Genomic DNA, 14,720 nt, shown 5'->3' with positions numbered 1-14,720 from the left:
AGAAGAGAATCAGGGCAAGGCTAAGGGAGAAAAAGGGACACCTCCTCAATTTTCAATCTTAATATTTTATTCTCAATTCTCAATCTCAAGCTTAATCCTCGGTAAAATCTTGGAAATTTAGAAAAAAATAACCCAATTTTGGATCACATATAGAATTATAGCCATTTTTTAAATTTATGATTATTATGACAAAAATTTGATATAAAGTACTGATATACTCTTAACGAGGACTCCATAGCTGTCACAACTCTTTTTGCCATTTAGTTTCTCTCTTTAGATCTCTCTGCTACTGTCATTTGTGCATTAATAAAAGATTTTTTTTGACGATTTTGCGACAAGAGGCAAATTGAAAGCAAATATATAGATCAAACAGGCAAGGTGTGTCATGTTTTAAAAGGGCAATGTGAGATTGAATCATATTGTGAGGGGACATTATAACAATTCAAACATTAATTTTTTGGTGATGCTCTTTCAACATTTGCAGATACGCTTTCTAACGTAGGTAAGTAGTATCCTTTTATTGTTATACAGAGGGTAACTCACTTAAAATCTACTCTTCAATATTACATAACTAACAAACAGATAGTTTCAGGAATACAAACAAATAAACCATGCATGTTCAAATCAATTTGTCTTGCGTTTAAGCACAACAAAAAGGACAAATGGCATCTTTGACTCATATATTGAGATTTGCTCTTCGACTTTCTGCTGATACAAGCTGAAGAGATCATCTAAGATTTCTTCTCCAAAATGTTGCTTGATGAGTCCCTCTGTGGCAGCTCTCAGGGTAGATGCAGCAACTTTAGCTATAGCAGAAGCACTTGTTGGAACTTGTGTTTTCTGTGGGACTTGGAGTCCCACATCGCCCAAACACCTTTCATATTAAGTCTTTATAAGTGAGTTCACTCACTTATAGTTTGAAAAGAATTAGGCCAAAGCCATGGACCTTGGGCTTTAGAATTGGAGAGTTTAGGTATTCAAGTAATCCTGGAAGAGATCATTGGAATGCTTTAATAAGGGTATTAAGATACTTAAAGCATACAATGCACTATGGTTTGCATTACACTCAATATCCCCCCGTATTAGAAGGATATAGTGATGCAAATTGGATTTCAGGGAGCACAGACAGTAAATCCACAAGTGGATATGTATTTACACTTGGTGGAGCAGCTGTGTCATGGAAATCATCCAAGCAAACATGTATAGCACGTTCGACAATGGAATCAGAGTTTATAGCCTTAGATACAGCTGCTGATGAAGCTGAATGGCTTAAACATTTTCTGGAAGATATTCCATTCTGGCCCAAGCCTGTGACTGCAATATGTATACATTGTGACAGCATGGCTGCACAAGGTCGAGCAAAAAACGCTGAATATAATGGGAAGTCGAGACATATAAGGCGACGACATAAAACCATTAGACAACTACTCAAGAATGGAACTATTTCCATTGATTATATTAAATCTAAGGAGAATATTGCCGATCCTTTGACAAAAGGCCTATCCAAGGATCAAGTGCATTTACATCGAGGGGAATGGGTTTAAAGCCAACTCAATGAGTTATAACTTGACGGAAACCTAACCTAGCTAATTGGAGATCCCATGGTCTAGGTTCAATAGGCAAACTAGTTGAGGAAAACTCAAAGTAAACAACACAATATCTTTGCTCATTCTTATGATGGAAAACTATGTGTTGCCTGTAAGACGGAAAGGGTGAATATCTATTCTTAATAATGCTAATATCTTATGATTAAGATGAATAGAACAGGATATTCCTTATTAGCATTACCTATATGAGATTGATGTGGGGTCGCATCTTTGAGAATTGGTATGGCTACAATTCTCTAAAGGTCTCATGAAATCAGGATATGTTCAGGACCACAATGAACTCAACCGTATGAATTGACGTGTGTTCAGATGTGATATGTGTGATACTTATTGTTTCGATTTTACTAAAAAGAATGATCAGTTCAAGATAGTAAATTCACTACGTCATTAGGTAAAACCGATAAGTACTCACTAGAGAAGGTTCAAGTCCAAAAGACACCTATCCCGATGCGTATCATATCTAAGTTCTCTGGAAGTACATTACTAATATAGCTAGTATCTTATTTTCAATTCAAATGTGGGGTATTGCTAAAGTTTGAATAGAAAATGTGGGGTATTGTTGGAACTTGTGTTTTCTGTGGGACTTGGAGTCCCACATCGCCCAAACACCTTTCATATTAAGTCTTTATAAGTGAGTTCACTCACTTATAGTTTGAAAAGAATTGGGCCAAAGCCATGGACCTTGGGCTTTAGAATTGGAGAGTTTGAGTGTATATATTAAATGTCAAAGATGGGCCTTGGGCCTTAAGCCTGAACGGTTGGAGAAGTTCGAATTATGCCATTATATATATGGCAATAAAAATCAGAAACGAGAATCAAGTTTTTCCATATTCATTCCACCATATTTCGCTGAGAACCACACAACCAATTCGCCAAGAATCCAAGTTCGAGTGCAAGAACTTGGATTAGATAGTTGTATCCTGCAAGACGTCCATTTGAACTACTGCACTGGTGTAGGGGCGTATTTCTGTCTTAGGAGATTGCTACTGCAAGCCTCTATCTTCCTAACCAAGTCAGTGTTTTGTGATTCATTAATTCAGTTTTGTAATTGTTTATATTGTGAGATATATAGATATATATATATATATATATATATATATATATATATATATATTGTTTCCTTGTGAAATTACTATTCGAAATAAACTGTGCAATTGTTGTATAATATATACACTTGACATTTGATTGGTTCTAACAATCTAAGACAGAAATATGGATTAATCAAATGTTGGTGTCGTCAAGCAACACGTTGAGAAACCTGAGAAGTTCAAGGGAGTTGATTTCAAACGTTGGCAACAGAAGATGTTGTTCTACTTAACAACTCTGAACTTGAGTCATGTGATTACTTCTGAGTCCCCCAAAGCACCAGAAGAGGGAGACATTCCTGCCGAAATTCTGCAGGCTATAGAGGCCTGGACTCACAGTGAATTTCTATGCAGGAACTACATTCTGAATGCTCTAGATGACTCTCTGTATGATGTTTATTCATCATATAAGACAGCGAAAGATCTGTGGGAGTCTCTAGATAAGAAGTACAAGTCTGAAGTGGCAAGTTCCAAGAAGTTTGTAATTGGAAAATTTCTGAATTACAAGATGAGTGACACCAAGTCTGTTGTCAAGCAAGTTGAAGAACTCCAAGTGATTGTTCATGAGTTAGATGAAGAAAACCTTGGTCTGAAAGAAGGTTTTGTGGTTGGCTCTATCATAGAGAAACTGCCTTCGAATTGGAAGGACTTCAAGATTTATCTGAAGCATCTAACTGAAGACATGAGCATGGATCAGTTGATTCTCAAACTGCGTGTGGAGGAGGATCATCGAAAAAATGAGAAGTATGATGTCTCATCGCTGGAGGCAAAGGCCAATGTTGTGGAAGGAGGTGACTCACACAAGGCAAGGCACCATCAGAAAAACAAAGGCAAGGATGTTGCAAAGAAAGCAATGACTGCTGTGAAAGGGAAAACCTTCAAGAAAATCAAGGGAGGTTGCTGGGTTTGTGGAAAGACAGGTCATAGGGCAAAGGACTGCCGCCATAAGAAGGATCAGAATTCTGGAAGTTCCAATCAAGCAAATGTTGCAGAAGACACATTTGTTGCTGTTGTCTCTGAAGTCAATTTATTGACTAATTCAAATGACTGGTTTGTTGATACAGAAGCAACAAGGCATGTGTGTGCTGATCGAAATTTATTTGTTACTTACCAATCTGTTGATGGTGGAGAAAATCTGTACATGGGAAATGCAACTGCGTCTGCCGTTGCAGGGAAGGGAAAAGTGACGCTCAAACTCACTTCCGGAAAAGAGCTTTCACTTACCAATGTTCTGCATGTTCCAGATATTCGTAAGAACCTGATTTCTGGATCACTTCTGAGTAACAAAGGTTTCAAAATTGTGTTTGAATCTGACAAGTTTGTAATCACCAAAGGTGGGATGTATGTGGGAAAGGGCTACCTGGCTAAGGGGCTCTTCAAAATGAATGTACTTTCTGTTAATGCTATGAATAATAATAACAAGCCAAGTGCTTCTTCTGCTTACTTGATTGAGTCCTCTACATTATGGCATGCAAGATTAGGTCATGTTAATATTCCTTATTAGCATTACCTATATGAGATTGATGTGGGGTCGCATCTTTGAGAATTGGTATGGCTACAATTCTCTAAAGGTCTCATGAAATCAGGATATGTTCAGGACCAAAATGAACTCAACCGTATGAATTGACGTGTGTTCAGATGTGATATGTGTGATACTTATTGTTTCGATTTTACTAAAAAGAATGATCAGTTCAAGATAGTAAATTCACTGCGTCATTAGGTAAAACCGATAAGTACTCACTAGAGAAGGTTCAAGTCCAAAAGACACCTATCCCGATGCGTATCATATCTAAGTTCTCTGGAAGTACATTACTAATATAGCTAGTATCTTATTTTCAATTCAAATGTGGGGTATTGCTAAAGTTTGAATAGAAAATGTGGGGTATTGTTGGAACTTGTGTTTTCAGTGGGACTTGGAGTCCCACATCGCCCAAACACCTTTCATATTAAGTCTTTATAAGTGAGTTCACTCACTTATAGTTTGAAAAGAATTGAGCCAAAGCCATGGACCTTGGACTTTAGAATTGGAGAGTTTGGGTGTATATATTAAATGTCAAAGATGGGCCTTGGGTGGACGAAAAACACAAGTTACGTTTTTGATTTTTTGGATTCAGTTTTTTCCGAAAGGATAAAACTGATTGAACAGTTACGTTCAGTTTTTATTGAACAGTTGCATTCGGTTTTCTTTTTACAAAAACTGATAAGCCTGAACAGTTGGAGAAGTTCGAATTATGCCATTATATATATGGCAATAAAAATCAGAAACGAGAATCAAGTTTTTCCATATTCATTCCACCATATTTCGCTGAGAACCACACAACCAATTCGCCAAGAATCCAAGTTCGAGTGCAAGAACTTGGATTAGATAGTTGTATCCTGCAAGATAGACGTCCATTTGAACTACTGCACTGGTGTAGGGGTGTATTTCTGTCTTAGGAGATTGCTACTGCAAGCCTCTATCTTCCTAACCAAGTCAGTGTTTTGTGATTCATTAATTCAGTTTTGTAATTGTTTATATTGTGAGATATATAGATATATATATATATATATATATATATATATATATATATTGTTTCCTTGTGAAATTACTATTCGAAATAAACTGTGCAATTGTTGTATAATATATACACTTGACATTTGATTGGTTCTAACAGCACTGAGACCGCCATGTTTCAGGACATGCTGAGGTAAGGTTTCCAACCTCTCTATACTAAAGCATCCATTTCGTTCCACAATGACTTCCAGTTCTTGGGGAGACACGAAGTAGCAAGCGATGTTAAATGAATCTACTGTTTCTTCAGTAATTATCCCCTATATATAAACGAAAAACATATATTAATTAAGCACCCATATAAATCTAAAATACGGTCTTCTGAAATGCTGTATAAAGCAACAATACTTGCAATATCAAATAGGTGACCGAAAACTCTGCAGTTACTTTGACATTCATCGATTTTTATACATAGATGGGAATCATTTTAGTATTGTCACAACTACTATTTATTATTTATGTTATTTTGATGCACATTCACCTTGAGGATGAAACTGAAAATCCGTTAGAATACCTATACACAGAAAGAAAAAAAAGCTTATAAAGAAACCAATTTAATAGACCGGCGTATGCAGGTTGATGAATATTGCTTACCTTCCCAGCCATCTCCAGGAAGCAAGATCCTAAAATGTCAAAACCGACAATTTCAACAAAGGGACGAGGGAGTCCTAAAAGGTTAAGCACAATCAATCCTCGATGCAGAGTCTCTAGTGCTCTTGCGCGGAGGAAACACTCCATGTCCTCAGCATATTGAGCTTGATATGCCTTGAATACTTCGTCTTGGTTATTTGAGTAGTGGATTCGTCCTTTATTCCAAGCACGACTGTTTTTGTCCATTACATCTTTTGGTACTCTAGAAAGCCAATGAAGGGCAAATGAAGAGTGAAAAAAGTTAACGGAAGCCTTGGGAAATAAGCGACCATAGAAAGAACCTGGCACACCCACTGCATAGTAGTTCCTGTTCTGAGGGAGGGATTTGAAGAGTGTGTTAAAATCATTTAGGGCATGGTCATTGAAGAAAACTTGAAATTCGGGGATTTCAGAACTCGGCCCTCGGCTTTGATACTCAAATATCACAGCTTCAAGAATATTTTCAACAGAAAAAAATGTATTAGGTCCAACCGAACAACCCAGATCTGCAATATGGAAGGTGTTGAATGGTTCCAGGTCAAGCTTTTCTTTTATAGCCTTGCGTAGAAGTTCTTTGGTAGCATCAACAACTACTTTCTGCAAAAGCACAAATCACATTACAATGCTAATATAGTTCAGATTTTGCAACTTTCTTGGAATTTCAAAAGATTAACAGAAAGGATGATGAAAGAAGAAGTTTTTCACTTTTCCAAGTTAACTAATGAAGATAACATATGGTAAGAATTTCCTAGTAAAAGCTACAATAGCCTGAAAAAAAAAAGAAAAAAAAAAAAAAAAATCAGTTCTCATCAATTAGCAGTACCTGTTCTATAGAGTTTTTGGCGTAGCTGTTGGGGCCATCTCCACCTTTCATTGGATATTCCTCGGAAACATTACTGGAATGCTCCATTGCAGCTGCAATCTCTCTCTCTCTCTCTCTCTCTCTCTCTCTCTCTGTTTGTTTATCTGAGGGTTGTGGATGGTGTGTGGGAGCAAGGCGTCTCCGAGATTTTAGAGGCTTGTGCGAAATTTGTAAAAATACCCCTTCTTAAGATAGTTTTTTTAAAAAAGGAATAATATATTGATATTAAAAAAACAATCACTTAAATCAAAACAAATTTTAGCACTCACTGATTGTAAGTTTACAAATATTATTAATTAAGTAAAAAAAGTTACAAATATAACTTTCACTAAATAACCAAAAACAGTTCATTCTTAAACAACCAAACATGAAAAAAAAAAAAACTTCAAAACTCTAACTTTGAAGTTTCACTTAAACATATAATTATTATATAATAAAACTGAACAAAAAAAATTTGTTTTTAGGGTGTTATTGCTGGCACATAAAATATTTTATTGTACTGCAAATTTTTAATATTTAGAAAGGAAAAAAAATTTCTGATCAAAAAAAAAAAAAGGAAAAGAATTACTCTAAATTTTTTTAAATATAGAATATTATTACATAATATTAGATGGCAAAAATTTTAAAGACCCTTTCAAATTCAAAGACCTTATACGATTGCACTTTTTGTTCCCCTCAACGCTCCCTGTGTATGAGAGTCACTCCACAACTATCTTGCTGGGGAAAATAATTAAATTACATGGAAGAACCACGAGTATCATAGTATAGTAAAAATAAGGCTGACCAAATTTCAGCTCAAAATCCAAAATAAAAAAACTCAACAGTAAGGCTCACCCAAAACAAATGATCAAATCAGCTTTTGAGTCCCACTAATAATAAAGGCTGATGTTTCTCTTCGAATGGTGCACATGCATTCAGCAGCACCCTTCCAAATCAGCCACAACTCTTCATCAAGAGTTGTCAACACTCTGTAAATTACAATAATAGAGGCTGCTATTTCTCTTTGAATGGTGTACATGCATTCGGCAGCACCCCTTCAAATCAGCCACAACTCTTCATCAAAAGTGGTCAACTTTCTGTACGTTGCAATGGCCTGACTTAGATGCAATATCAATTATTTAATTATAGAAAGGCATCATTTATAGGACACAACTTTTCAATTATATACAAGAGTCTAAATCTTCTGCACCCATGGCCTCTCCGTGGACTACCTCATTGCTTGACATCTGTCCCCAAACTTAATCTCATCCGACTCTGTTAACTATTAATTAAAAAAAAAAAAAACTTGATATAAGTCTAATTTTTTTATCCAACAGCAAGAATAGTTCAATTTATTAAAATAAGTCCAATTCCTTAAATTTAATTATTTTATTATCAATAATTATCTATTCAATGATAAGATTTATTATGAAAATCAAATTTCTTCCTAATTATCTCCTTGATTATTTATTTTTTGTTATTTCTTGTTCCTACTTTAAATCTCATTTATAGATTTTATTTTTAATTTTTATAACCAACCTATACCACAAGTTAATTATTTTTATGTATCTATATGACAGATTCTTTTTTCTAATCAACATGTCACATATTAATGTATCTTGTTTGTAGGTATATTATGTTTTTTCCTACCTTTTAGTTAGGTTTCATATCTCGCCTACATGTATAATATACATTCGTATATTTGTTACTTGAGTTAATGTAGAATGTTTTGTAGATAATTTATGTTAGTATATTAGTTTTTTTTTTTTTTGTTATAAAATATTAATTAGATTTTTTGGAGTTGAAAAATGCATAATATTTTAATTGATTTTTATTATTTAAAAAAAATATAAAATGAGTATAAAAGAAATAAAAACATGTACTTAGATAACTGGACTCACTCCTAAAAACCATCTATGTTTTTGGATCTAGATCTAAAAGGCCCTTAAAAAATAAAAAAATAAGGTCAGTGGTCACCAACACACCCAACCCCGACAACAACCCATCGACCGGCAATGCCCTCCCCTTTGTCAACCAAGATTCCACTTTCTCGCACTCCATCATTGGTTTGGGGTGTTGAGGTAAAAAAAATAAGGGTAAATCTCAGATTTACTATCCTTAAATTTCGTGGTTTTCAACATTTGGTACATGAAGTTTTTTTCGTCCAAAGTCGTACTAAAGTGTTAATTTTGGGACAGTCTCATACATTCGTTAGTCTGGCTGTTAAGTTTCTCGTTAATTGATGATACGGTGTCCATGTGGACAATGACTAGACGACACATGTCATTAAGGGGGTCCACGTGGAAATTAAAATTTTAAAAAAATAAATAAAAGGATTAAAAATTTAGAAAAATTTAAAAAAAAAAAAAACCAAAGTAAAAATCAACCATAGGGATTTGAGCCTTGCCTTTTCCCCCACCTGAACAACCCCTTTTCTTCCTCTTCTTTTCGAGAGCCACCAAAGCCAACTTCCAAAATCTCTTTTCCCAAATCAGCACCACCATGGCACCACCGCCTGGGTTCTCTCTCTTTCTTTTATGTCGACAACAACAACAGGGAAGCAAAATCGAACTCCTCCCTCTTTTTGGTCAACAGCAACGAGAAAAAGGCAGCGTCATCGTACATGGATGCCATTTATGTTGTGGTACGCCCAATCAGTCCACAAATAGAGAAAACAGAAATGTAACAAAATTGTGCAGAAATTATAAAAGAGAGGAGAAGAGGCAGAAGAAAAGAGGAAAGGCAATTTTCATTCATCATACCCTTTTTAGAATACAACACATTATTTAAATACATCTAAAAGAGGGAACCCTAACATCAATAGGCTGGGCTTTGGACAAAACTTAGTTGAAGGCTAACAAGTGTAGGCTGGGGTCAAGAGTTGAAAGGCCCAACGATATGGTCCTAACACCCCCTGCGCGCGCGCGCCAGCGCTCTTAAGACGAGACCTATCCTTTGAAACTCAGGATAATGAGCAATGATGTCGTTGGCTTCCTCCCAGGTTGCATCTTCTGTCGGCAGACCTACCCATTTGATTAACCACTTTGTCACTGCAGTATTCTTTTTCTTGAACATGCCCCTGTCCAATATTTGTTCAGGCTGCCAATGAAGGAAACCTTTGGGGTCGAATGGTGGAAGGGCAGGACCTGGAGAGGCCACCAGAACCCACTGATTTGGTGGTAGCTCATAGTAGTCTAGATACCTTTCTGCCATGGCTAACCAACCATAAGGATCATCCCCATTAAAACGAGGTAATTCCATTTTAATGGGTTTGAAATCAGAGTGCTGAGGAAATGTTGTGGTGGGGAAGGGTGGGTTAGGTTGAGTGGGATTCGGTGTGGGGGAGGGAATTATATGGAAGGATGGGGGTTGGGAGGGATTTGGGGAAAGGGTTTTGGGGGAAGAAAATAAGAAGATGATGCGGGTTGATGTTGTGAATAGGTTGGGCAGCTGTTGATGGTGGTGGGTGATGGAGTGGTGCAGGTAGTAGATAAATAAGGGGAAAATAGGCTAGATGTGGGGAGGGAGGGTTAGAAGGACCCAAGCCTGAGTATACACTTGTTGTGTCTCAAGGGATGCAATGGAATCACCGAAACCCTCCATCTGGGCGTAAAGGTGTTCTTGGCGAGCATCCATAGTGGCGGCAACTGCATCTGGGTCTGAGGAAGAAGCTGACTTGGTGTTTTTTCCCATTAATCGACGGGCTCTGATACCAATTGGTACGCCCAATCGGTCCACACACAAAGAAAACAAAAGTGTAACAAGATTGTGCAAAAATTATAAAAGAAAAGAGAACAGAGGAAATGCAATTTTCATTCATCATACCCTTTTCAGAATACAACACATTATTTAAATACATCTGAAAGAGGGAACCCTAGCATCAATAGGCTGGGCCTTAGACAAAACTTAGTTGAAGGCTAACAAGTGTAGGATGGGGTCAAGAGTTGAAAGGCTCAACGATATGGTCCTAACATGTTGCCATATGCTTATATCCAGAAACCATTCATGCAAGAAATTGTGTGCTCAAATCGACCTTGCAACCCATAAACCATCGACTTCTATTTTTCATCAATGTTTATATTCGCCCTCAAATCTTAAAACCCATATGTCCCTATTCGAACCCCACTTCGAATCCGACGACTTGTCACCGTTAGAATACCTTCTGTTTCCCAAATAGCTCTCTGAAAATTTAAAAGGCTAGGGTTTGAAATTTTGGGGGGTTTTGGTGCGATGAAGAAGCTAAACCTATAGCCGAAGAAGAAAACAGGTCATCCAATCCGGCGTCGATCTTCCTACGAAGCCCCTAAAGGTCATTCAATGGGTTCAGCTATTTGGGGAAGATCGTAATGGGTACATAGGGAAGAGGGGGTGGAAGATGGTTTTGAGGGCATGGATGAATTGGTAGAATCGGTCAGTGAAGAAGAAGGTTCCGTGGGAATGAATTTAGGTATTTTTTTCCTTTCATTTTTTCATTTTTTTTTTTTTAATTTTTACTTTGTTTTTTTTTTTTTTTAATTTTTAATTTTTCTAAATTTTTAATCCTTTTATTTATTTTTTTTTAAATTAATTTCCATGTGGATCCCTTAATAACATGTAGCGCCTAGTCATTGTCCATATGGGTGCCACATCATCAGTTAACGGAAGACTTAACAGCCAGACTAACGGATGTATAAGATTGTCTTAAAATTAACACTTTAAGTATAACTTTGGGATGAAAAAAACTTCATGTACTAAATGTTGAAAATCACAAATTTTAAGGGTAATAAATTGAGATTTACCCAAAAATAATAATAATAATAATACGTTAAAAAAAAAAATTTGAAGGAACGTATCCTTTATTCAAAGAAAGTAGAGATGTCAGTGGTAAAATAAACCAACGGTGGAGATTAACCAAAGGACAAATCCAAGCCATTCATTATATTAATAAATAATTGTTTTTTTATTATTGATGATGGAGAAAGGGTAGTCGCTTCACAGCACACAAACCCTCATTCTACTTCTCCATCTCAAAGTAAAATGGGAAAAAGATGCCTAGCAATAGCTAACGATGGTAGCTAACAAAACCAGGAGACTGCCTTTGTTTTCCTCGACATACAGTACCCCTCTCTCCGCTTCTCTCTCTCACTAAGTCTCACATCAGTGTCCTAAATCAACACCACTACCGCATGGGTTCTCTCTCTTTCTTCTCTGTCGACAACAACAATGACGCATCCATCATGGCGACTTCAAAACAGAGAATAAAGCCATTGCCCTCTGGAAATCTGCCCCGCCTCCGTCTTCTCCACCGATGGAGATATCGAACTAGTGTATAAAGTCGTAGGCCTCTGGAGATCCGGGACCTACACCCACAGCCGCACTCACTGGAGCCTGGGAATTTCACAGCGTACTCCTTCCTCTTCTTCACCGATAGAGATATTTGCAGCACCGTCGCCGTCAACAAAGGGAAGTACCGGGCACCACCTCTAGCCCAGCAAGAAGCAGCAGCCATCCTTGCCTCTATCAACTCCTCCAGCCACAGAATACTCCTTATGTTGGAAGCTAAAGAGCTTCTGAAGTCAAGGGATCGAAGGCAGTAAGGAGCTCCCGAGCATGGGTGCCATCTGCATCGAAGAAGAAGAAATGAAGGGTTTAGTCCCAACGGCTAGTTTTTTTATTTATTTAAATGTATGTGTGAGTGTGTGAGTGACAAATGTACACTCCAAATTAAATACTTCAAACCCAAATGAAGGGCTAAAATTAAATTTGGAGAAGTAAGGTAGAAATACTTGTTTAAGTCTCTTGTCAATCACCCTTTAAAAGAGTATGGGTCATGGCAATGCACCATACCCCTCAATCACTCCTCTACTTAATGAAATTATGGCTGTTGCATTCATATAGCCTTGAAGCCGTCAGAAACATCTCCAAAAATTCTCTTCATCCTCTGCCATTCTAACCCTAAGAAACCCAACCAAAACAATAAGCAAACAAACTTTATCATGGCTTCAGAGCCTAGTTTCTGATCTTACAACTTTCTAGGCGTAATCTGTGCAAGTCAAGATCTTTCGAAGTACAGTTGGGGCAGTTGTTTATCACACAGACACTGATTTCTCCCAATTGCATTATGTAGAACACTCTATGGTGGATCATGTGGAACACTCTATGGTGGATCAACACTCTCAGCATCTTACTAAACTTCAACAACATGACTTACATGCATTATTGGAGGAAATTGAGGTATTGTTTTCAACCCCTAGCACTTTACCTCCAAGTAGAATTCATGATCACAAAATTCCCTTAATGGAGGGTAGCAAACTTCCAAATAATTGGCCTTATAGATATGGTTATGTGCAGAAAACTGTGATTGAGAAACGTGTTCAAGAATTACTACAAGTAGGTTTTATAAGAGTTAGTAATAGCCCTTATTCATCTCCTATCAGTAATAGCCCTTATTCATCTCCTATCATTTTAGTGAGGAAAAAAAGGGAACTTGGAGGATGTGTATGGATTATAGAGGTCTTAATTTGATCAATATAAACAACAAATTCCCAATTCCTTTTGTTGATGAGCTTTTGGATGAATTGTTTGGTGCTCATTACTTTTCTAAGTTGGATTTAAGAGTTGGTTACCATCAAATAAGGATGCACCCAGATGATGTAGAGAAGACAACTTTTAGAGCATATGATAGTCACTATTAATATTGGCCTCAGAAAGTTCATACTAGTATTTTTTTTTTTTTTTTTTTTATGATATATTGTGTATAGTTCAAGTTGGTAATCTCATATGCAATACTTGAGATTAGTGTTTGAAATTCGACAAAGTCACAGTTTGTTTGTCAATAAGTCTAAATGTGCATTTGGAAAAAATTAAGAGGAGTATTTGGGACATATTGTGTCCAAGGAAGGTGTGGTTGCAGATCCTACAAAACTGGATTCAATTGCCAAGTGGCCTATTCCTAATTCTGTTAAAGCTCTGAGAGGATTTTTGTGTTTAACAGGGTATTACAAAAAATTCATTTCCTAATTTGGCAAGATCATTGGTCTTTGACTGCTTTAGCCAAGAAATCCAATTTTAAATGGAATGATGAAGCACAAAGCATTTCATACTCTTAAAGAAGCCATGTTGTTTCCACAAGTCTTGGCTTTACCTGATTTTAGCAAACCTTTCATTATTGAAAGTGATGCTTTTGGGCAAGGTATAGGTGTGGTGCTACAACAAGAGGGCAAGCCTTTTGCTTTCACAAACAAGGCACTGAGTCCAAGGAATCAAGCTCTCTCAGCTTATGAAAGAGAGATGCTAGCTATCATTCATGTAATTCACAAATGGCAATCTTATCTGGTAGGTAATCATTTTATAATTCAAACTGATCATCACATATTGAAATATTTTTTGCAAGGAAGAGCTCATACCCCTTTCCAACAGAAATGGATGACAAGCTCATGGGATTCGATTATGAAATTCAATATAGACAAAGGTGTGACAATCAAGATGTTAATGCTTTGTCTAGAAGTCCATTAGTGACTGATCTCTCTTTAATTCAGGATTGTAATGAATTGGAGTGTGTGGCTACATCCTATCCTTATTCAACTTGGATTGATGAACTCAGAAGATATAGTGAGAAAGATACATGGATCATAGAGAAAAATTAGAAGGTGATGACAACTTCATCTAAGTCAACACCAATTAGGAATCTCAAGTTTCAAGTTGATAATGAGTTTTTAAAATACAAAGGTCGAATTGTTCTTACTCCAGTCAGTTCTTGGAAAGCAAAAGTATTTGAGGAGCATCATGCTTCCCCAATTGCTGGACATGAAGGATTCTTGAAAACTTATAAAAGAATCTCGAGATCTTTTTACTATGAAGGCATGAAAAAGGACATTAAAGATAAGGTAGCTTCTTGCACAGTTGTCAACAGCACAAGTATGAAACATTATCTCCCTCTAGTTATCTTCAACATTTATCTATTCCTTCCATGGTATGGACTGATATCTCAATGTACTTCATTGTTGGACTTCCCCCATGCAACGGCA

At 36.7% G+C, this 14,720-nt stretch overlaps 1 protein-coding gene across 1 annotated transcript; it reads right to left on the bottom strand.

Moving 5' to 3' along the window:
* Positions 1-470: 470 nt before the first annotated feature.
* On the bottom strand, positions 471-9,975 carry LOC137740731 (loganic acid O-methyltransferase-like). The gene is made up of 5 exons (XM_068480551.1): positions 9,663-9,975; positions 6,697-6,917; positions 5,838-6,470; positions 5,356-5,503; positions 471-806 (listed from the first exon to the last, which is right to left on the bottom strand). The coding sequence occupies exons 1-5, from the start codon at positions 9,973-9,975 to the stop codon at positions 625-627; spliced, it is 1,497 nt and encodes a 498-aa protein (XP_068336652.1). The 3' UTR covers positions 471-624.
* Between the last annotated feature and the right edge of the window lie 4,745 nt (positions 9,976-14,720).

Source organism: Pyrus communis, chromosome 7 (genome assembly GCF_963583255.1).
Source record: "Pyrus communis chromosome 7, drPyrComm1.1, whole genome shotgun sequence".
Taxonomy (NCBI): domain Eukaryota; kingdom Viridiplantae; phylum Streptophyta; class Magnoliopsida; order Rosales; family Rosaceae; genus Pyrus; species Pyrus communis.
The sequence above is the reverse complement of the archived record's forward strand: the minus strand, read 5'-3'. Positions and strand labels throughout refer to the sequence as shown.